The sequence below is a fragment of the Topomyia yanbarensis genome, chromosome 2 (genome assembly GCF_030247195.1).
Source record: "Topomyia yanbarensis strain Yona2022 chromosome 2, ASM3024719v1, whole genome shotgun sequence".
NCBI lineage: Eukaryota > Metazoa > Arthropoda > Insecta > Diptera > Culicidae > Topomyia > Topomyia yanbarensis.
This window is the reverse complement of record NC_080671.1, coordinates 281754573-281778757: the sequence shown is the minus strand read 5'-3', so window position 1 is coordinate 281778757 and position 24185 is coordinate 281754573. Positions and strand designations below refer to the sequence as shown.

Sequence of the window (24185 nt, the reverse complement as noted above, 5' to 3'; positions counted from 1 at the left end):
TTTTGGTTTATTTTTGACACTTTACCACGGTTGTGGCATTCGTGTCATTGGAAATTGGGCATGGTATGAAAGGGAGGACAGTATGATCATGTAATCGGCTAGATTTTGAGCTTGCTTTCCTTAATAAATTTCAGTATCGCTTTCTCTTTTTTGCCATCGTTCGCTAGGATTTCAGTTGTAGAACCAGTGATGTTGTATTGCTGTCGTGCCTGGGCGTATCCTCGGCAATCCACTAGGACATGCTTTATGGTCATTGGGACTCCGCAATAACAGCAGGTAGGCGGTGTGGTGTGTTAGCTTCCATTAGGTACGCGCGGCTAAAGATGGTATGTCCAATACGAAGTCTGGTTAGAATACGCTGTTCAGATGCGCACTTTCGGTCAGTGCTTTTTGTTAAGTATGGCTTGACCTCGCGTAGTAGTGACTGGGTTCTATCCCAATCCCTCTGCCAGACGTTTCATAGTTTCTGCTTTACGAAGCGTACGACATCCTGAGAAGGTATCGGAATGTCCATTGGGTCTCCAATTCTTCCTTGATTTGCGAGTCTGTCAGCTTCTTCGTTCCCAGGTATTCTTGCGTGTCCTGGAATCCAGCTAAGTGTAACGTTACGCTCTACGAGTGCACGTTCAATTTTTTGAATCCAGGGGTGTCTGGAATGGCCTCCACGGAGGGCATCGATGCTGCTAGCCGAGTCAGTGAGGATTATTACTTCGTCATATTCGTTCACCGTTGACACAGCGACGCTCAGCGCATAGGCCTTGGCTGAGAATACGCTGCAGGGTCCTGGTAGAGTAAATTAAAGGGTTGCGTACAGAACACGACCACGGTGACATTAAAAATGCAGCTTTTTTCAAGAGCGTGCAAATGAATTTTTTCTGTCACACATATCGACTCACGTTCTTGCCCACGCGCCGCCTTGATATGTTACAATTTGCTATATACCCTCCCCATTAAAACATACTTTATTGAAGGTCATTTAACGGTAATCTATTATAACAATTAATCAAGTATCTCACTAGGTGATTAGCATTATTTGGCTGATCCATCTAGTAAAAAATAGGCTGGTCTGTTCAGAAAATATATTCAAAAGAAAAGTTCTATATTGAGAACTGTGATGAGGAAGCCCACCCCCGCCAACGGAAATATACAGATTCTCCATGAAATATGAAATTTCATTTTCCATTTAAATTTTCAATAATGTACTAATGAACTTAAGTAAACAATCTTAAGGTTAAGTATTTCTTGATCGATTAGTGGTTGAACAAATGAAATTATTTGATAAATTACATTGTTAAACAACGTTCGCACTACCAGTTAAAACGGGTTTTTATGCTATCTTGGTGAAATTTTTCTTGTTGCTAATTATTATAACGTGTTATAACTCTGTAGTGTAAACATTGTATTATTAAACCAATTCTGCAGCGTTTTATGTTATATAGGTGTTTTATGTGGTAATAGCACTAACATAATTATGTCCTCAGTACAGCGGTTTGTTTCATAATTTAAAACAGATTTATTTTAAAATTTAAATTGGTATATCCAACCGTTCAATTTGTTGTATACTTTAAAACGCGATTAGAACTGTGTTTTAAATACATAGGGCAGGACAGATACTATGACTGCATAAACTGGGAAAACAATTTTAAGTCCAGTAACGCTTAAGAAATGGCTTGAATTTTAATCGAAAAAGAACACCCGCTTAAACTGCTGCTGGGACGGTAAGTTCTGTTTTAAAAATTTTCCGTTTTGTGCAGTACGAAACAAAAGTGTTTGAAATTAGAAAACAAAAAGTTCTGCTAAGAATGTGATTGTTTCCGATCCAATTACACTCAGGTATTTTTACACGGGGGATACAGACCGCGTAAATGAAAACCGCGTAAATTTCAAAAAACGCGTAAAAAAATACCGCGCAAAAAAACCGCGTAAAAAACCTGAGTGTACTCTCCAATATAAAATACTACGCTGCTGAACAGTGCAATAACTACAGAAGCACGTTGTCAGATGCCTTACTGATAAAAAACATATAACCGAAATATATATCACATATAACCAAAACATAAAACATATGAAAGCCAATAGGCTCTTTACCCTACGCAGCTACAAAGCGCCGTAAACATGGATTAACAAGTTATAACGGACACGCATGCATAAAAATAAATATTTTTTTCAACACAACACTCTCAAGCAGCACACATGAGTCGCATCCTGCCGTATTGAATTAAATCCAAACCACCCCACCCACCCACTTTGCAAATCATTCTGTGACACCGTGCTGGTACCCGAAAAATCCGCACACGTCCACCGCTGCCGAAAATGCATAGCGTCTACCGCTTAGTGTAGCGTCCAGACGCTGCCGCCACGATCTGACCCGTTCGACATAAGAACAAAAACTGATTCAAACGTGTACGCGTCACCACTATTTATAAACTAATCGTATATGGTTTAGTCACTTAGGTGCGAGTGTGTGCAAATGCCAACGTTGCCGAAAATCGATAACGCTTATTGCATCGCCCGGAGACGATGTTGCTCGTATGGGATATTAGCAACAAATGATTTAAACGGACATGCGTCGCTCCTATTTATGACTTTTCGTGTTTGATTGAGCGACTAAGGTGCCCTATAATGACGGCTGTGTCTGAGAAATCTGCCTCACGAATGGCAATTTTCCCATTTTTCGTGAACCTTTTAATTTTACCAATTTTTAAAAGTCTACTTTTATTGGGGAGATATTAAATTATTACCAATATTTAAGTTAAGATTAAAATCCATCTAGTAATATCGGAGTTATAAGCGTGCAAACCTTACATAGTTTCGTTACATGGGAGATAGTTTAGATTTTAGAATGACACATAGCCCCAGATAGTGGAGTAAGACATATTTAATGTCAAAACAAACAAAGGTGCTGAACCTCTTTACTAAAGGTGGTTTGATGAGGTTTCCCCCCAGTGGGGAGAGTAGTGAAGCGACGAGGGCTGTATCCGACAGCACCAGTGACCCTCCAGCAGTGATAGAAAATAGCCCTACCAACGAGCTGGACGGGCCACTATCCGCGATGCGTAAAGTGGTGGAGTAGCTCGCTACTAGAATCGAGTTCACTAACGCGAAGCAAAATATCAGCAAGGAGCTGAAACTGAGCCTGCTGGTGCTCCGGAAAGCTGTTCGTGTCGCAATACATGGGCAAGGGCAAGCGCAAGACGGCGTCGAACGCGAAGCGCCCTAGAAGGTTACCAGGCGAGGGTGCAAAACCCAACACCATGCGGCGTGTAACCGTCACGGCCAAACGCCGTTTGGTCTAGGTAAACCGGGGCATAAATGACCCCGCCGGGCAGCAAGAAGGCACCAGCAACTCGGCGTAACCGGGGCAGGGGGCGTAGCCCCCTTCACTCTCTAACAATCCACATGAGGCTGACTTTTGTGCTCACCTTTTTCGTTCCTTGCGAGACTGACTTGTATGATCACCTTTTTCATTCCTTGCTAGGCTTGCTTTTGTGCTAGCCATACTATGTGAGGCTGACTTGGATGCTCACCCTATCACCTGGTTCACTCTCAATCGTACCATACCTATTACACCCCTGTCGCTTCCCCTGGCATCCCATGTGGGACATTTTTCTTAGGCCCCACTTCTGGCATACCATGTGAGGCTTACTTGGGTGCTCATCGTTTTCATACCTTGTGAGGCTGACTTTTGTGCTCACCTCTAACATACCATGTGAGGCTGACTTTTGTGCTCACTCTTAACATACCGTGTGAGACTGACTTGGATGCTCACCCTTTCGCTCCTCTGCCACGCCACGAGGCACCTGTAGCTAAGTCCCAACATACTACGCTACGACCCTACCATCTTCGTATGAGGCAGTCCACATATACGCCTATACACTGGCTCCTCTGCCTTGCTCCGGGTGGCTGGGTTTACCCCTTACGCGGTTGCCAGTCGCTGCGTAAAACCTGCCTCAGCATGAACAGACCATTCACTCACTTTTCTGCACTCGGCCTTTTTCGCTCCAACTAACCAATCACTAGTTAGTCGTGCCCGTCGTCTGTTGCTCGGTGCTCCAAATTCCCTGTAGCCTGCAGGCAATCTGGGTGGTTGCAGTTGAGACTGCGTTCCACTTTTCCACCGATTGGAACATCCGCTGAATAAGGGTATCAGGCGTTGTGTCCCAGCCACAGACATCAAGCATTGCTCTTCTTTCGACGTCGAAACGAGGACATACGAACAGTATGTGTTCGGCAGTTTCGTCTACACCTGGGCAGTCCGGGCAGACGGGAACATCCGCGTACTCACGCTGCCATCTGGCGACCGAGGTCACCCTGGTGCGCTCGCGGGTTCCTCTGTTTCCACGTAGGAAGCACTCCTCGTCTTCCCGAATGACCAGTCCGACTGGCATCATGCTCGCTATCACGCGGGATCCATCGTGTGATACCGTGCGGTAGGCAGATATCACTCTGAGGCACATCACGCGGTAGGTGCTGTCCAGTTTCTGTAGGTAACTGGTTACCCTCAGTGCTCTTGACCATGACGGGCCGCCGTACCTGAGGATAGATGCGGCAACGCCTGCCAGTAGCTTACGACTACTGGCGCACACCTTTGAACTGTTGTACATCATCCTCGATAGTGCCGCAACAGCAGTCGACGCTCTCTTGCATGTATAATCGACGTGGCTGCCGAAGGTCAGCTTGTCATCTATAATGACTCCGCTGTGAGGTGATCACGACTTCTCCCACATGGATAACTGCATGTTGTGCCGACTTGTGGTTGTTGACGATAACTACCTCCGTTTTATGCTGAGCGAGCTCCAGGCCGCTCGCGCTCATCCATTCCTCCTAGGGTTCGCAGTACCGACCCTTTTTGGCGAAGGCCCTTTGAACCAACAACTATTCCCATCAAAATACGGCCCTTTACCCCATTTCGTAACCTCGTCAGCAACATTCATTTTGGATGGTACCCATCGCCATTGGCCTACGTCTGAGAGTGATAAGATTTCTCCCACTCTATGCGCAATGTACTGCCTGTACTTTTTGGGGTCTGAATTGATCCATGCTAACACCGTAGTTGAATCGCTCCAGAAGACGGTTTTCGAAATTTCCACTCGATGATTTTCCTTTACAAATTTCGCTACTCGAGCTCCAAGTACTGCAGCGTTTAACTCAAGACGAAGAATGGAAATTGGTCTAAGAGGAGCAACTTTTGATTTCGCCGTCACCAGAACGGTATTGGCCGTTCCATCGTCGATTAGATATCGGAAGTATGCTGCACACGCATACGCAGCTTCGCTAGCATCATTGGTTGACCTTTGGTATCATCTCTATCCATTGCAGCCACCTTTCGAAAGCGACATCATCGATCCAGTCATCCCATCCGATTCCAGAGCGCCAAATTTGTTGAATCAACACTTTTCCATGGACGAGTATTGATGTAAGCAGTCCCAGAGAGTCGTATATGGTCATAACACATCTGAGTACCTGCCTTTGCGTTGGTCATCATTTTTGCAGAGAACCCGAGCGAGTCGTCTTCAGGTGACCACAGCATTCCTAAAACACGTTCCGAGGACTCACCACCGCCCAATATCAGATCCTTTATCATTGCATTCGATGATCCACCTGTAGTGTATAGGCATTGTATAATAAAAAAAAATATATAAATTATATTAATAATGGCATTGTTCTTTCCTGATTAATAAACGGTTCTAGAATGGGAACAGTTACTTTAAATTAAATCGCTCTCATAATACTCTTGCTCTCCTTTTCTGTATATTTCTCGCGGGTCAAAGTGAGATGTGTAAGTGAGTTTTCCCTTGAGATCTATCGCGCGACCCTTGCTCTTGCTTTCTCTATCTCCGTCTAATCAACAACTGGTTACCATATCCACGATGGATGAATGTATGAGTATATACGATACTGTTTCATTGCAAACTGGGCAATTCAATGGTATTTGTTTGGGTAAAAGTTCCCTGAGCGGGAGTAGTCGAAGGAGAATAGAGTATTCGATTGACGACCGTTAAGACGAACGGATGCTAGCTGGTTTTGGACGCTCGCTGATTTTGGACGCTCGCTAGCTTGGAAAAATGGAACGTCACGACAATGGCGCAGCCGGTAGCTACCCGTAAGTACAAAAAAAAATCGACAAATTTCAAGGGAGGGAGAATCCGAATTATGCTAAATCTGAAATATCCCGTAAGAAGTATCGGAGTATGAGCTCACACGTAATCTGAATATTAAATAACAAAATGCGTTGAAGGGGTGCTATTTATGGAAAATTCTGGATGTTACGTAATCCGAAAAATGTGGAAGAAGCGATCCGAAATTTTTTTTTCATGCTGTTACGTAATAGAAAAATGTGCATAAGAAGTACATCAAGGGGGAGGTGATCCGAAAAAAAACTGTCCTACTATCCGAAAAGTGTGAATTTGATCGAGGGCAAATAGCGATGATCAATGGTGTAGCTTTTTATCAGGTGAAAGCAAGGTTTTTTTTATTGCGCGTGTGCTAGTGTGAATTAGTTATGCAATCCGAAATTATAACTCGTATCATCCGAAAAATGTGAATCTGAAACAGTTAAAAAAAAAAAAAAAAAAAAATGAGTGACCCGAAAAGCTTGGAATTATAACAAAATAAGAGTGTACTGAGATTGAAAATAAAAAGGAAATCTTATATAATCCTTGTGGGGTGGAAGGGATGCTGCGATCCGAAAGAGGTGAGGAATGGGAAAGTGAGCTCCAATTTCACGAAAATGAAATGTAATACAAAAGGAGCGTTGTGTAATCCGAGGGTTCGGAAACTAATCAGAAATTTGCAAATTAGGAAAAGTGTGTTGCGATCCGAAATGCGTAAGAGATGGACAGAGTGGTGATAGTCCGGAAAAGGGTAATCAATGTTTTTATTTACTTATAAAAATGAGATGTTCAATTGAGTTGGCGTATAGCGTGCCAGATGTGGGAGAGAGCAACGCGTTCGAAATGTGAACAGGTCATGCAATCCGAAATTATAATTCCTGTTACCCGCCAGAAGTTGAATTGGAGCGTGTCAAAGTGGGAAAGGTATATTATTTGTGTCAAAGTGGGATTAAAGAAAGAAGGAAACCAGAATGCGTACGGTGGAAAGGCAGTTGAAATCCGAAAGCAGTGAGAAATGAAAAAGTGCTACCCGAAATTTTGGTTTTAAATTACGCTAAAACGAAAAGTGGAACGCAAAAATAGCATTATGTGATCCGAAAATTTGATAACCAATCAGAAATCCTGCAATTACTTGAGATGCGTGGTTCGCACGATTTTAGATAACTTTGATAATCGATATATCGAACTTTGGCGTGTAACGCTAGTGGAAAGATCAAGTACTACAAAAATACGTGGAACGTAAGACATTGCAAACTAGTAGCCTTTGTAGGTTAATTCAAGTGAGTGTTAGTGTGTAACACTAGCGAAACAAATCAATCAAAATAAATAGTTTGTTGAAATGAGAACTACTGTCACATTCTGAGTGTACGTCGTTTGTAAAATGACAACAACGCAGTAATTGATGTATTACATGTGTAACATGCGGGCAAAAAAAAAATAATTGATAATAAAATGAATAGTTGGTAACCTATTAGTTGTGGTTATGTTCAGATATATTAAATATGCTTGCAATGCAAATATTTTCTGAGCTGGCAGCATTCATTCATTGCAATTTGTTCCATTATACAAGGGAATTTTTTTTATAGTTTGTTTTAATATTTGCAGAAAAAAACGGAAAAAGATGCAAAAGGAGTCGCTGGCGAAAAAATTAGAAGAACAGAAAGCACGCAACGTCGAACTGATGGAAGAACTAAATAGGATGAGAACAGAAAAGGAGGCATCGCTCCCAGCTATTCTAAATACCTCTACTCTTTCAATTGAAGCAGATGGTGTACAGAACATTTCCAATTTTGAGGGAGGTGTTGGTCCTTCTAGTACGCAATGCGTAAGCAGTCAACCGGGTCGAGAAGAGTCGAGATTTATGTCTAGCGTACATCAGTTGTCCATCACATCGATAAACGTTCCGGAGTGCAAACCAGCTGAGGAGGATGATATTCATCGACACTCATTCGAGATGTGGAGAGATCTTCTGATGGATTCAATGAAGTTAGCTGGGATAGAAGATGAAACAACAAAATTTACCGTTTTCAAAGTGAAAGCAGGACCAAGATTGTTGGAGATTTTCAAGAGTACAAAATCTGACCCTAGTGCCCCAGATCAATTGGAAAGGCCGTTCTCCAATGCCTTGTACAGACTGAAATCATATTTCGGCTCAGGGTCAGATGTAATGTTACAAAGACGGAAACTCGCTTTAATGTTTCAGAAAGCTGAAGAAACAGATTTAACATTCATAAACCGAGTAGGAGCAACGGCGCGAATGTGTGACTTTGATGAGGATAAGGAATTCGAGCAAATTGTCGGCACCATCGCAGAACATGCCCACAATAAGGAAGTTCGTGCTACCGCTCTAAAGATGCTCAGCAGAAAAGGAACATTTACCGATTTGGTAGACAAAGTACGCGAGATAGAAGCAATTCGGCTCAATGAAGAATTTTTTAAGCGTAAACATGGAAATTCAGAACAAGCCGTCTTAGCACCGGTTTCCGCCGATTTCCCACGCCGAAGTATTCAACGGAAATTTGTGCATCGTTCCAATATAGGAGGAAACCATCATCAGCGCGGTAATCAGAGATTTCACCCTTTTAACGGCTCGGGAGAAAACTTTCGCAGATTCGGAGTAGATAATAGACGTCGCGGAGGCAATATAAGTATAGGTATGTCACGCCAACGCAAGTGTTGGAGATGTGACAGTGCCTTCCATTCGCCGGCCGATTGCAGAGCCATCGATAAAGTATGCCATAGTTGCGGCCGTATTGGGCACCTTCAGAGGGCGTGTCGTTCATCGAATCTCCGTGATGCTAAGAGCCCAACTGGAAAGGATAGTCAGTCTCAAGAACCAGCTGCAAAATTAATTGCATATGTTGAAAAGGAAGAATCAAATGATTCAGTTGCGGAAAATGTAAGCGTTTCTTTAGATGATTAAATTTTATTCAATCATGATTTTTGCGATGGTTTGACAAAAGGATTGCTATGAATTATTGAAAATGTCCGTTTTATGAAATTGAGATATAAAATAAAAACTAGTTTTTAATGCGTCTTTTTATACATAGAATCTTCACTAATGATATCCATGAATTCTACTATGGAAAAGCCCATATGATAAAGTAGTCTTGCTACTTGTTGCTCTATCGCAAAATATGATTGTTTGGACAAACAGAAGGAGTTGTCATTTACAGTTTATTTTTTTATTCCTTTGACAGAGTCATGTGGAGTATTGCATGCCTGCGCAATTGGCAACTGTAATGGAACAAAGTAAAGGCGGACTCATATCAGCTACCGTAGCAGGTATGCCTTGTCAATTTTTGATTGATTCTGGGGCGCAAGTCAATACGTTCACGGAAGATTTATTCATTAAACTAAAAACGGATCAGTTCCATAAAAACGAAATATTCAACTTACAAGATAAATCTGATCGAACCCTTAAACCATACGCGTCATGCAATGTCATCAAGGTATTAGCGACATTTGAAGCTTTTTTGCATATTACGGATAACAGACCGGTATTGCTCGAGAAATTTTACGTTGTAAGAGAGATTCGGTCACTTCTCAGTAGAGCAACAGCAACTAGATATAGCGTATTGCTCCTAGGTCTTAGCGTACCAGTTACAGATGAGGGATCAATGCTTAACATAGAAGTAAATCCAGTTGCGATTGCACCCATAACTGATCAAGAGAGTTTCCCTAAATTTAATATTCCTCCTGTGAAGATTAGCTACAATAAATCGATAGCGCCATGTAGGAATATCTTCATGAATATACCTATAGCGGTTAAACCACTTGCGAAAGAACGACTTCATCAATTGGTCTCGACGGATATCATTGAACCGGTTGTAGAGGAAATGGATGTATCGTTTTGTTCATTCCTGCTTGTAATTCCTAAAGGTAATAAAAAAAAAAGTTCATTTAATATAGTTTCCAAATCCAGACGTTTAAAAAAAATCTTTGCGTGGTTTCAGGCAAAAACGATATTAGACTGGTCATTGATCTTAGAGGACCCAATAAATATATTTATCGAACGCCTTTCACCATGCCCACGCTGGATAGTATTCTCGCGGATCTAAACGGAGCTCGTTGGTTCTCAACTATTGATCTTACCAACGCTTTTTTCCACATCGAGCTAGATGAAGAATCTCGCCATTTGACCACTTTCTGTACAGAATTTGGAATGTTTCGCTGTGTTCGGCTGCCTTTCGGACTGTGTAACGCACCGGACATATTCCAGGAAGTTCTGCAGCGAAAAATACTAATGGGATGCAAGGGTGTGCGTAATTATTTAGACGACATCCTTGTATACGGCAAAACAAAAGAGGAACACGACGAGAATTTGGCGCTTGTAATGGAACGACTTCGTGAGCATAATGTGAAACTGAACATGTCCAAATGTGTGTTTGGAAGTCAATCAGTGAAGTTTCTGGGGTTTGCTTTAACTGATCGCGGCTGGAAAGTTGAGGATGGAAAAATAAGCGCAATCAGAGATTTTAGACGACCTGTGAGTTGTGCTGAAGTCAAGAGCTTCTTAGGATTAGTAACGTTCGCTGATCGATTTATTTTTAAACGTGCTGATAAAACTGAACATCTGCGAGCACTGGCTAATGGAGATCGTTTCTACTGGACTAATAATGAAGAAAAAGAATTTGAATTCCTGCGCAACGATGCATTAAAGTCAATCAAAAGGCTAGGGTATTACGACCCAGACGACCAAACAGAGCTACTTGTGGATGCCTCTCCTATTGGTTTAGGGGCTGTGCTCGTACAATTTAATAAATCATCAATACCCCGAATAATAGCTTGCGCTTCCAAAGCCCTCACGGTCACTGAGCAGCGATACCCCCAAACGCACAAAGAAGCCTTAGCAGTCGTGTGGGGAGTGGAACGATTCTCTTCGTACCTCCTTAGTAAAAAATTTGTCATTCGAACCGATTCTGAAGCAAATGAATTCATTTTCAATAGCAATCACAGATTTGGTAAACGGGCTGTCTCACGAGCCGAAACGTGGGCCCTACGTTTGCAACCATATGATTTTTCTATCAAACGAGTTCCGGGAGAACAAAATATTGCAGATGCGCTTTCCAGATTAATCCACAAATCTCAAGAAGCAATACCATTTGAAACCGATAACGACAGCCATTTCTTATACACTCTTGATCCAGGATGCATGGAACTAACATGGCAAGAGATTGAAACAGCTGCAGAACAAGATATAGAGATACAGATGGTTCGCATGGCTCTACAAACTGACACTTGGCATGAAAAGTTATTAAAGTACGAAGCGCATAAGAAAGAAATGTATTTTTTAGGATTTTTAATATTCAAAGATAATAAGGTAATTTTACCAAGCTGCCTGAGAGATAAAGCGATGGCATCAGCACACGGAGGACATTCCGGTGAAGTATCTATGAAGCGTATAATGAGAGAGTTTTTTTGGTGGCCGGGTATGTCTGTAGACGTTGAGAATTTTGTGAAAAACTGCGAAACATGTGTTAGGTTATCTAGGCGAAATCCTTCATTACCACTAGCTTCCAGAGATTTACCGGATGGGCCATGGGAAATAATACAAATAGATTTCCTATCGATCCCAGGATGTGGTTCGGGAGAATTTCTAATGGTTGTTGACACGTATTCCCGTTATGTGTCCGTTGTTGAAATGAGACGTATAGATGCAGAAAGTACCAATGCTGCCCTTTGCGGAGTTTTTTTGATTTGGGGTTACCCGCATATAATCCAGAGCGACAACGGGCCACCTTTTCAAAGTTCAGCATTTGTTCAGTTTTGGAATGAAAAGGGAGTTAAAGTACGCAAATCAATTCCACTCAGTCCTCAATCGAACGGAGCAGTTGAGAGGCAGAACCAAGGGGTGATTAAAGCTGTAGCAGCGGCCAAATTGGACGGTAACAACTGGAGGTTGGCCATGCAGCAATACGTACATAACCATAACACCTTAATACCACATTCTCGCCTGGGAGTAACTCCGTTCGAGTTACTTGTAGGATGGAAGTATCGCGGCACTTTTCCAAGCCTATGGTGTCGAAAAGAATTAGACAGATCAGATATACGGGAAAGAGATGCTGTTGCAAAGCTGACAAGTAAAAAACATGCGGATATGGCTCGAGGTGCCAAGGAAACACAATTTTCAGTTGGTGAAAAGGTATTGTTGGCACAATATAAAAATAGAAAAACTGACCCTACCACATTCAGTTCGGGAGAAGTACTCAGCCAATTGCGTAAATCAAATCCCGCTTTGGATTGAATCCACTTTACTTGCAAGGTTATTTCTCGTGCCTCTTCAATCGTATTGAAACTGTCGACATAGTCGTCAACATAATGACATTTCAAAATGGCCTCGGCTGCCTTTGGAAACTTTTCGTTGAACTCCTGTGCGTTTTTGTTTTTTATATATTGCGCGGAGCACGGAGAGCACGTTGCACTGAAGGTAGCTACGTTCATGAGGTAGATTTCAGGTGGTTTTGGTGGTGAACGGGTCTTCCCTCCAAAGAAATCTCTGCGAGTGGCGGTCGGCGGTCCTTATTTGAACTTGGTGAAACATTTCTTTCGCGTCTGCGCTCACAGCGATTGATCCTTCTCGAAATCGAAACAGCACTGCCGCAAGAGATACTAATAAATCTGGACCTTTCATCAGCATGCTGTTCAGGGACACGCTCTCGACCTTCGCGGCAGCATCCTAAATTAGTCGTACTTTATGTGGCTTTTTTGGGTTCACTACTGCGCCTATTGGGAGATACCAAATTCTCCTCGGGTCAGCATTCTGTAATTCTGCTTCGCTTGCACGGTGAGCGTATTGCTTGTCTTGGTATTCTCTTATTTGTCGGTGAAGATTTTCCTTTAAAGTTGGCTCTCGGGCCATTCTTCGTTCTAGACACTGCAGACGTTTGAGAGCCATATAATAGCTATCAGGAAACTCAAAATAATCTTGCTTCCAGAGCAGTCCGGCCTCAAACCGGTCGCCAACGCGAATCGTGGTGCTTTCCAGGATGCTGTTAGCTCGCTTTTCCTCATCTGATTCAACCGTTATGGCTTTAACTCGTAGATCTTCCTGGCAGTTGTATTCCCTAACGACCTCGTGCAGTTCCTTCTCATGCATGTGGAATGTGTGATTTACATCCTCTTCACCTTCGCCTCCGTAAACACTCCAGCCGAGCCTAGTCTTTATTGCCACTGGGTGTTGTTCGCCACCTTCCCTAAATTTAAGTGGCATCGAAATGTGCAAATTATTTAGTCCGATAATTATCTGTGGAGTAGCCGCTTCATAACTTGTCACTGGAAGACCGCGTAGGTGCAAATACTTTTCTGCTAGCCCTTGAAAGTGAAGAGTCTGTTTGGGCAGCTGCAGCTTACTAACCGTGCGTGCATTCATGACGTACCGTCTTGCCTTGTTTCGTCCAGAGATACTAACTTGAACAGCCTGCGATTCGTTCTCTTGCCGAGTAACGTTGTTAGTCCACTTCAGCGTTAAAGGCCTAACTAATCCTGTTATGCCTAGCTTATTTGCTAGGGTACTTTCGATCAGCGTTGAATCCCAACCATCGTCCAAAAACGCGAAAGTCTCAACGACTCGTTCTTTCCATGGAGCGTGACAGGCACCACCTTGAAAAGCAGTGCTGACTCTTTCGATCGATGCGTGTGACTTTCTGATGTAGATGAGCCAGCAATTGGTCTCCTCCCATGCGAGGTAGGATGTGATGCCTGATTTGGCGTTCTAGGCGCGGAATGCAGCAAAATATGATGACGGTACTGGCATCCATCCTGTCCACATTGGGTTGAAAATCTGCATGGCTTTTTGCCATGACCATTCAGGCAGCTCCAGCACAGTTTCAGGGTATGTGCTTTTCGACTGCCTTTGGAAACTTTTCGTTGAACTCCTGTGCGTTTTTGTTTTTTATATATTGCGCGGAGCACGGGGAGCACGTTGCACCGAAAGTAGCTACGTTCATGAGGTAGATTTCAGGTGGTTTTGACCTGATTTTTGCCTGATTTGGCGTTCTAGGCGCGGAATGCAGCAAAATATGATGACGGTACTGGCATCCATCCTGTCCACATTGGGTTGAAAATCTGCATGGCTTTTTGCCATGACCATTCAAGCAGCTCCGGCACAGTTTCAGGGTATGTACAATCTTCCATCGCTGTTCGACTTCCGACGATTTAAACTCCGGACATTCTTTCACGGCATGTTCCGCCATCTTGCATACAGGACAGTTCTAGGTTTTTGGTACGTTGGGAGCTAGTACTACATTCGAATGAACGGGTTGCTCTGATTCCGAATGAGCATGAGCGAAAGTTTTATCATTTCCTTTTTACCTCTCATTAGGGGCTACAGTACCTGGCTAGCTGCTCGAACAAGCGTCATGAGGAAATCATTTAAATGCAATAAATCTGCACCGCTCATAGTCCCTTTCCTAAGCGCCCATTGTAATCGTATATCAGCAGGTAATTTGTCTTCCAGCTCTTGCAGCAACATCGGATTTGTCAGATGGGATTTTTGCTCTACTGCTTCTAAATGCCTACAGAGATTATTAACCGCCATACCGAAATCGATCAACATTTCTAGCTTGTCTGACCGCGGAGCTGGTATACTTCGAACTATTCTCAGCAGCATCTCCACCAAGAGCGCAGGGCGACCGTACAGCATTCTGAGATCATCTATAACTTGGGGAACGGTGTCTGGCACTAAGAGACTGCATCGCATCGACTCTAACGCGTGTCCCTTCAAGCATCGCAGAAGTCGCACAAGGTTCTCTGCATTGCTATACCCACAAGCTAATGTCATATTGTTATATTGGCTTATAAATAGACGCCATTCTTCGGGGTTTCCCGAAAAGGTTGGTAAATCACGTGGCATGACGTGCCGAGCTGCAATCTGCTGCTGCGAAGGTCCTTTGGAAGGATCACGTGGCGCTTTAAAAGAGCGGCGCTCTGTATCGGGAGCAAGATCGATGTGCACCGAGAGAGCGACGTCCAACACTGCGTGTGGAACTCAGAGCAGATACTGATCTCGTGTCGACTTGTGAGCCCGACGATTCATAGGAAAAGGGTTGGAGAGCCGATACGTGGCTGGTCGCTCCGTTCGACGGAATGGTTCGCACTTCGTTAGTAGTGCCCTTTGTTGGGCGAGCAACTATTTCAGGGTCAACCTGATTCCCGACCAGTTGTCGGCGGGATTGCTCGATCCAATCGTTCACCTTTTCGACGCTGTGGCGATGACTTCCCCGACTGAGTACACTTTCCCTATCGTTCGGGGTGTTCATCGATAACATCTCGAAACGTTCTTTGAGAAATCGTCTCTCTAACGTCTCTCGCTCTTCGAGTAGTTTCTGTTCTACCGTCTGCTCTTGTTTAATGCGAAGTTTCTCTAGCTCACTCTCACGTTATAACCGTCATAGACGGATCGCTTGCTCTTGCTCGATAAACTGCATCTGCATTGCCAGTCTAGTTGCATTCGTATCTCCGTGTTCACTTTTACACGAAGCGACGCTACTTGTAGCTCGGCATCTATCGCATCTCCAATCTGCTATTGGTATCGAATTAAAGGAAACTTCAATCGTTTCTCGCCTACCGCACTTAGCACACATTATCTCTGATATTTCCAGATGAGGGTTTTTAGCACTGGTGTCATCCATATTACCGATTAGTGTGTCTGAGGTTCTCCGAGAGTGAAAAATTCTGAAGAATATTGTGACAGTTCTCACTGTTGTCGTTGGTTTAAGTTAGCCCAAAAGTAGACAGTATTGACGGCTCTAGTACTACAATCCGTCAATATTTGAATATCACAACGTATGTTAAATAGTAGTTAGTATATGAATAAAAATTCTCTTTACTGATCGAACCGTCGAAGAAGCTAGATCGCGAATGAAACGTTTTTACTTGAATAAAGTTTAGAGTAGTGTGTAATTTTCCGATTGTTTGATTCGTTTCCCCGCTGATAATTAGCGTTTCCGTTCGGTAGTACTTCCATCCGTTGTCGGTGTGTGAATCTGAAATTCCAAGTTCGTCGTAAACCCCGATCCTACCTCAACATTTTGGCGCAGTGACCAGGATATGGTTTCCTCCCGCAAAATCCCGCCATCGCACATCGAAAACCGACGCTGTCCGCCACCCACTTCACCGCTATTGTTTCTGAATCAACGCCACCAAGAAGATCGCCATCTTCATCCCGTAGTGCAATGGAAAATTATAATACAAGGCCTAATTTGTACTGGCACACGCTGTTTAGCTGCCCGCCAGATTTGCGCTTCCCCGCAACGAATGAAGACAACCCAGTGGTTGCTCGTTCCTGTCAGTTCCAACAACTTTCCGTACCGACTGGGCCAAAGACACTGCTGCTGAACAATATTACAAGGCATAAAACTAGCCTTGAGAAGGTTAGTACCGTTCCAACTTCTCTACGTTCTTTGTCCGGCTCTACCGGGTGCTTCTTGTGTATTCTATCTAGTGCATGCTCAAACTCATCGCAATGGCCGACGACCGCCCGAAGCAGCAACTTCTCAACCGACGGACAACACTCACCGCGTCAATTGGGAGAGCGGAACAGTTCGTCCAGAATTACCTGTCGGAACGAGACGCCGGGCAAGTGTCGATCCGTATCGAAAATCTAGACACCGTGTGGATGGGACTGGATAAAGTTCAGTCGCAACTCGAGGACATAGAGGAAAGTAACGAAGGTATGGCACAAAACCTGGTATTCCGTTCCCATTACGAAACCTCCTACTTCCAAATAAAGGCTGCTCTGAAACCGTACCTCCCGTCTCCTTCAACAAATCTGATCCCTCAATCTGCGTACTCTGCGCTATCCGCTATAAAGCTACCGACTATTTCGCTTCCAGAATTCGATGGAGACTACAACCAGTGGTTAGCTTTCCATGACACTTTCGTTGCCTTGATTCATGACAATGTAGAAGTTCCCGCCATTCAGAAATTCCACTATCTTCGTGCTGCTGTCAAGGGAGAAGCAGCACAGCTTATCGAATCTATTGGGATTAGTTCCGCCAACTATACCATCGCTTGGCAAGCACTCGTTTCACGCTATGCCAATGAGTATTTATTGAAAAAACGTCACCTTCAGTCTCTATTAGACTGCCCCCGAATGAGTAAAGAATCCGCTGCTGCATTGCATTCTGTCGTCGACGTATACGAACGTCACACTAAAACCCTCCGCCAACTTGGAGAACCAATTAATGCTTGGAGCACCATGTTGGAACATCTCCTTTGCCTACGACTTGACACCGGTACCCTAAACGCTTGGGAAGACTTCGCTACTACTGCTGAGAACTCAGACTTCAACTGCCTGATCGACTTTCTACAAAGACGGGCTCGTGTTTTGGAATCGATGTCTGTTAACCATCAATCCCAGCCTGCACCGATCTACCAGCCGCCCATGTTTCGTAAGCCGTCGTTCCAAAAAATTGTTTTCCATGCCGCAGCAGAAACAACCTATCGCCAATGCCATGCATGCGATCAACATCACCCGCTTTTTCAATGCCCACGGTTCGAAAATATGTCGCTCTCTGAACGCTTGAATCTAACGTACAAATTGCACCTTTGCCACAACTGCTTTCGCCAAGATCATTTTTCGCGCAATTGCCAATCGAAATTCTCCTGCCGTCATTGCAAAGAGCGACATAATTGTATGCTGCATCCTGGCTACCATCCAATCGAAGATAATCAACATCCTACCCAATCACGCGCGTCAGGCTACACAGTGAACTCCACTGAGAATCGAAACAATACATCGATGACAGCAACGTCCACAAATGCAGCTAAAGTTCTTGCGAATAGATCTACCTCACCTTCAAACACCAACGTTTTACTTTCTACTATCGTGCTACTGGTCGTCGACTCTAACGGCAAATCACATCCCGTACGAGCCTTGTTAGACAATGGCTCGCAGTCAAATATCATCAGCCAGCGACTTTGTCAAAATTTACGGCTGCAGCGAAACAAAATCAACATTCCCGTATATGGTATAGGAGAGTCATCATCGAGCATTCATCACTGCGTCAGAACAAACATTCGATCAAGAAAGTGCGACTTCGAGATTGGACTTGTTTTTCTTGTCATGCCACGCATTACGATTGACCCGCCGTGACCATTCCTACCGAAGGCTGGCATACTCCGAAGGAAGTGTTTCTGGCCGACCCAACCTTCAACAAAACTGGCCCCATCGATATGCTACTCGGAGCTGAGCATTTTTTCGACTTTGTAAGCCCCGGCACTAAGATTGTTCAAACTGGAAACCCTACTCTCATCAATAGCATTTTCGGATGGATCATTACTGGCAGAACCTGTTCATCCGTCGTATCGCATCCCATATTATGCCACCTTATGCTCAATGATCCGCTGCAAGGAGCAATTGAATGCTTTCATCACGTCGAAAAAGATGAAAACCAAATCATATACTCTGTCGGACAGCTATGTGAATCCCACTTCGCATCGAACGCATCACGTACACCGAAAGGTAGGAACATATTCAGTTTGCCCCGTCGTTCTAGTTTCAATTACATGAGTGAAATAAAAGCAGCCCCTGTTTACCTCGCGAAAGAACCATGCACGGACCCCAATTGGAAAACCGAATACAATGACTCAAGTAAATTAGACCCGCCAGTTTTACTCTACTCGACTTAACATTCCGCCTTAAAAAGGTTCGCAAAGACATACAATACGATCAGGAAAAGGATGAAAGTGAATGAATTTCTCGGTAGTGATATTCGATATTGTGGACTGACACAACAGCAAATAACCCCTGACGGCATGCTAGAACAGCAAAGGATGGTGACGGCAGTCGATATTAAACCCAACGAGAAAGTCCTTGTGTTCTACCTATCAACGATTGCTCCGTTTGGCAGTACAATGCTGTTTTCGATTGTTCCTCGAGCCAGTGGCAGTAAAAACCGCATCACTCACAATGGATGAGCTATCAGTAGCCCTATTGAAGTTTGTTGAACATGCCCTAGCTGATATATTCGTGAAAAAACCTAGGGACCCAGGAAAGAGAATATCGGAATATAAACGATCACGCTTTTCGAGGCAATTCATTTCCCCCGATGAAATTTTCGATTCGATCAGCCTTCCCAGACCAGGAACCCGATCATACTTCCCAGTACCCATCCATTACCACATAGTTGACCACAACTGCCAGCTAAAGCTATTGAACGGTGGCGGCCGTGTAACATTTGCTGCTATCCGGCAAGAATATCGGTCAACACAAGGACTGCGAGTGGTCAGCAGTGCCATGAAAACCGAGTTCCAATACGCCCGTGTCTCTCTCACTCTAGTGAAGCAGCAGATCGTGCAAATACAACAGCAGAAAGTCAATCCACCTTGTTCATTTTCAATCACTGGATTTGATTATATCATACCACTCTATATGGAACTAGTTCACAAATTAGCCCACCTGCTAGAGAAGATGAAAACAACCCGCGGGATTTCCACCTATTGCTGCATCAAATGGCATTCTTGTCCGCTCTTCCTGGTGCTTGCATCAACAAGATCGCGATCACCCGTTGGGATCAACAACAAAGCCTTCCGCATCGAACGCCACAATTTGTGTACTGGTTGGAGACCGAGTGCCAACAGAATCAAAACAAACACAGCGCGTCAAAAACAACACCCATCAGCATTAGCAGCCCTCGTTTAGGAACTTACCCGTGTCGATACATTTCGAACCAGCGAAAGAATCATCCTTAGCCCGATCATCAAAATGTGCCTACTGTCTTCCGAGGAAGAGAAGGCCAATATTTCGAAGTGTAGCTAGAACATCAAAATTGATTAACAAATTGTTTGCATTGATGTGACAGTTAGTTTAACCAGAGTGAAATTCAGAAATTTCAGGTGGCGGCCATGACAGTTCTCACTGTTGTCGTTGGTTGAAGTTAGCCCAAAAGTAGACAGTATTGACGGCTCTAGTACTACAATCCGTCAATATTTGAATATCACAACGTAGGTTAAATAGTAGTTAGTATATGAATAAAAATTCTCTTTACTGATCGAACCGTCGAAGAAGCTAGATCACGAATGAAACGTTTTTACTTGAATAAAGTTTAGAGTAGTGTGTAATTTGCCGATTGTTTGATCCCTTTCCCCGCTGATAATAAGCGTTTCCGTTCGGTAGTACTTCCATCCGTTGTCGGTGTGTGAATCCGAAATTCCAAGTTCGTCGGAAACCCCGATCCTGCCTCAACATATTGGATTCTTTAATTTCGAAAGCAGACCAGTGTTCCGTTTAGTGATCAGCTTCAGCTGAAATTTATTAGTTTCCGTGAATTGAGCCTACCATAACCTCACTTAACTTACAATTTTTCAATGCGAATCCAAATCGCCCTCGGCACAATGTTATTCTATCTCAACAATTTATTGCACCTACGAGATTATAAGGATTCTACTCTTATTGATAATTTAATTAAACCCGAATATGGTTCGGTACAATTCAATTGGGTGATTAGTCCTAAGTGCGACTGTGGTAAACACCGATTTAATTTAGTTGTATTTAGATATAATATGTTGATGCATTACCTATTGTAGTTAGTAGTTCCAATAGATAGCGAATAAGTTGGCAAATAATCATAAAATTAATAATTTTAATAAAAGGCACACTAGAAATTAACCACGCTGATCTTGGCTTTTGTTTTTTTCCCTCTATCTTCTTCTTCCATATCTCTTTTCCACCCAATTATCATTTGTTTCCCTTCTGTCATGTTTATTCCCCCGCAACATGATCGATCGATGTAGGGTTATCAGTCGCGTTCGCGGTAACAATGACTTTCATTGGTTTAGTTTTCGATAAAAATACACTGAAAAAAAATCAGTTTGGACAAGGATTTTTTTTTCAAATATTTTTTTACTTGAAAGTGCCCAACTAGAATTTTTGACGGTAGGTAGGGAACATAATTACATATCTTGCAACAAAATTTCATCCAAATCAAAAATGAGTTTTTTTTCGTAAATCGATTTGTTTCAGTGTAGGAGTCAATGAAGAATTTATTCAATATTTTTATTAAAAAATTTGACTAATTTTTGTGAAAATCACTCCTACAACATTTTTTGTAGGATTAGTCATTTTCAGACTATAGCCATTTGAAAAAAATGGTAAAAAAAGTTTAGCCCTTTTCAAAAGACAGTCTAGATCATTTTTGGAAAAACAAACTATTCAAAGTTGCTTTTTGTGAAAAATTTCTCATATACAGAAAGTTTCATTAAAATCTGAGAGGGTGCTGCCAACATTTGTTAGAGTTGGCGCGAAATTCGTCACCACTGCAGGGGGGTCACTGGTGCTGTCGGATGCAGCCCCCGTCGCTCCACTACTCTCCCCACTGGGGGAGACCTCATCAAACCACCTTTAGCAAAGGAGTTCGGCACCTCCGTTTTTGTTTTTGTTCACTTCACTCATATTGTTCCCACGAGTTGCGCGAGAAAGAATGGTCCGCACGCCAGAGCTCCGCAGTAACGTGGTAAGGGACGCTTACTGTGGGGGTTGCCCAGGTACCTCACAGGCTCCGTTAACGATCGAGCATCTTTTTCACCCCCTCGATCACTCATCCCTCGGCACCTTGGACTTGGGGTTATGACCTTTTTTGCTTTACGTGGTGACCGCGGCCAAGATCATCACAACCATCCTCCTTTACCAGCTCTGGTTCTCAATAGTTCCAAGTACGTAGGTTATTACAGACATGCTACTATAGAGAACCGTCATTCGTTAGCGGAGTTAAGCAAGGGTAGTCTTTTTTTTACAATGGAGAATACATTTACGCACTAACCCAGAACAGCGCTATTAGTAGATGCCAAGCTAGCACACGGGGTGTACTGGGGGTGTTTTTTTTAACAATGGAGAAGACCTTTACGTACTAACCCAGTACACGTGCTATTAGTAGGTGTCCAAGCTACCACACGGTGTGTACTGGGGGCGAGTCGGGCTCGAATGGTGACGCTGCCATTAATACCGACTAAACTCCATTGGGCTCCACCATCGTTCCCCCCAGGAACTACCTCTCGGTATTACTTCTGGGGGGATGGCTGTACTTAATGTACTCATTCACTCTCGCTCACGCGTTCGTACGTTCTTTATGAGACTTACTTGGGTGCTCTCTCTATCGCACCTTGATTCACTCTCTAACACTCCACATGAGGCTGACTTATGTGATCACCTTTTTCGTTCCATGCGAGGCTGGCTTGTGTGCTCACCTTACTCATTCCTTGCTAGGCTTGCTTTTGTGCTCGCCTCTCCCATACCATATGAGGCTGACTTGTATGCTCACCCTATCACCTGGTTCACTCTCGATCGTACCACTCTATTATTCTCCTGTCAATACCCCTGGCATCCCATGTGGGACATTTTTCTTGGGCCCCACTTCTGACATACCACGCGAGGCTGACTTGTGTGCTCACCTTTTTCATTCCTTGCTAGGCTTACTTTTGTGCTAGCCTCTACCATACCATGTGAGGCTAACTTTTGTGCTCACCCTTAACATACCGTGTGAGACTGACTTGGATGCTCACTCCTCTGCCACGCCACGAGGCAACGATAGCTAAGTCTCAACATACTACGCTACGACCCTCCCATCTTGGCATGAGGCAGTCCACATATACGCCTATACACTCGCTCTTCTGCCTTGCTTCGGGGTGGCTGGGTTTACCCCTTACGCGGTTGCCAGTCGCTGCGCCAAACCTGTCTCAGCATGGACAGACGCTCGGCCTTTTTCGCTCCAACTAACCAATCACTAGTTAGTCGTGCCCGTCGTCTGTTGCTCGGTTCGCCAAATTACCTGTAGCCTACAGGCAATGTGGGTGGTTGCAGCCGAGACTGCGTTCCACTTCTCCACCGATTGACACATCCGCTGAATAATGGTATCAGGGGTTGTGTCCCAGCCACAGACGTCAAGCATTGCTCTTCTTTCGACGTCGAAGTGAGGACATACGAACAGTATGTGTTCGGCAGTTTCGTCTACACCTGGACAGTCCGGGCAGGCTGGGACCTCCGCGTGCCCGAACTTGTGGAGGTACTGTCGGAAACAGCCATGGCCTGACAGGAATTGTGTCAGATGGAAGTGAACTTCCCCATGGGGTCTTCTCACCCAGCTCGATATGTTAGGTATCAGCCGGTGGGTCCACCTACCTTTCGAGGAGTTATCCCACTCACGCTGCCATCTGGCGACCGAGGTCACCCTGGTACGCTCGCGGGCTCCTCTATTTCCACGTAGCTCGAAGCACTCCTCATCTTGCCGAATGACCAGCCCGACTGGCATCATGCTCGCTATCACGCAGGATGCATCGTGTGATACCGTGCGGTAGGCAGATATCACTCTGAGGCACATCACGCGGTAGGTGCTGTCCAGTTTGTGTAGGTAACTGGTTACCCTCAGTGCTCTTGACCATGACGGGCCGCCGTACCTGAGGATAGATATGGCAACGCCTACCAGTAACCTACTTCTACTGGCGCACAGCTTTGAGCTGTTGGACATAATCCTTGATAGAGCCGCAATAGCAGTCTCTTGCATGTATAGTCGACGTGGCTGCCGAAGGTCAGCTTGTCTTCTATAATGACTCCGAGAGACTTCAGACTCCGCTGTGAAGTGATCGCGACTTCTCCCACATGGATAACTGCATGTTGTGCCGACTTGCGTTTGTTGACGATAACTACCTCCGTCTTATGATGAGCGAGCTCCAGGTCTCTCGCGCTTATCCATTCCTCCACCGTGTTGATCGCGTGTTCTGCGGTTAGTTCTACCTCAGGGATTGACTCCCCATAGACCTCCAAGGTTACGATCTTGACTCCAGGAGGGAACTTCAGTCTCAGAACCCCGTCATACATGAGGTTCCTTAGCACCGGGCCTAGGATCGAGCCCTGTGGGACTCCGGCGGTAATCGGAACCCTTTTCTGACCGGCATCGGTCTCGTATAGCAGTACGCGGTTCTGGAAGTAACTTTCCAGGATCCGGTACAGACCCACCAGTAGGCTAAGCCGGTGTAACGAGAGCGCGATGGCATCCCAGCTTGCGCTGTTGAATGCGTTCTTCACGTCATGTGTCACTAACGCACAGTATCGAATGCCTCGCCTTTTTCGTTGGATCG

General features: G+C 44.2%; 1 protein-coding gene across 9 annotated transcripts in view; it reads left to right on the top strand.

Annotated features, from left to right (window-relative positions):
- Nucleotides 1-24185, top strand: part of LOC131678572 (C2 domain-containing protein 5) — a 1698126-nt gene that overhangs the window by 507585 nt on the left and 1166356 nt on the right. For 2 of the 9 annotated variants that reach the window (XM_058958782.1, XM_058958785.1), the window contains exons 11-13: nt 7719-9012; nt 9314-9995; nt 10070-12729. The exons of 6 other annotated variants lie outside the window; for them this stretch is intronic. In XM_058958782.1, coding sequence (XP_058814765.1) covers nt 7719-9012; nt 9314-9995; nt 10070-12360 — 4267 coding nt within the window. In that variant the 3' untranslated portion in view covers nt 12361-12729. Of the gene's footprint in view, nt 1-7718; nt 9013-9313; nt 9996-10069; nt 15106-24185 lie in introns of those variants that run through there. One more of the 9 variants, XM_058958786.1, reaches the window with a different exon arrangement.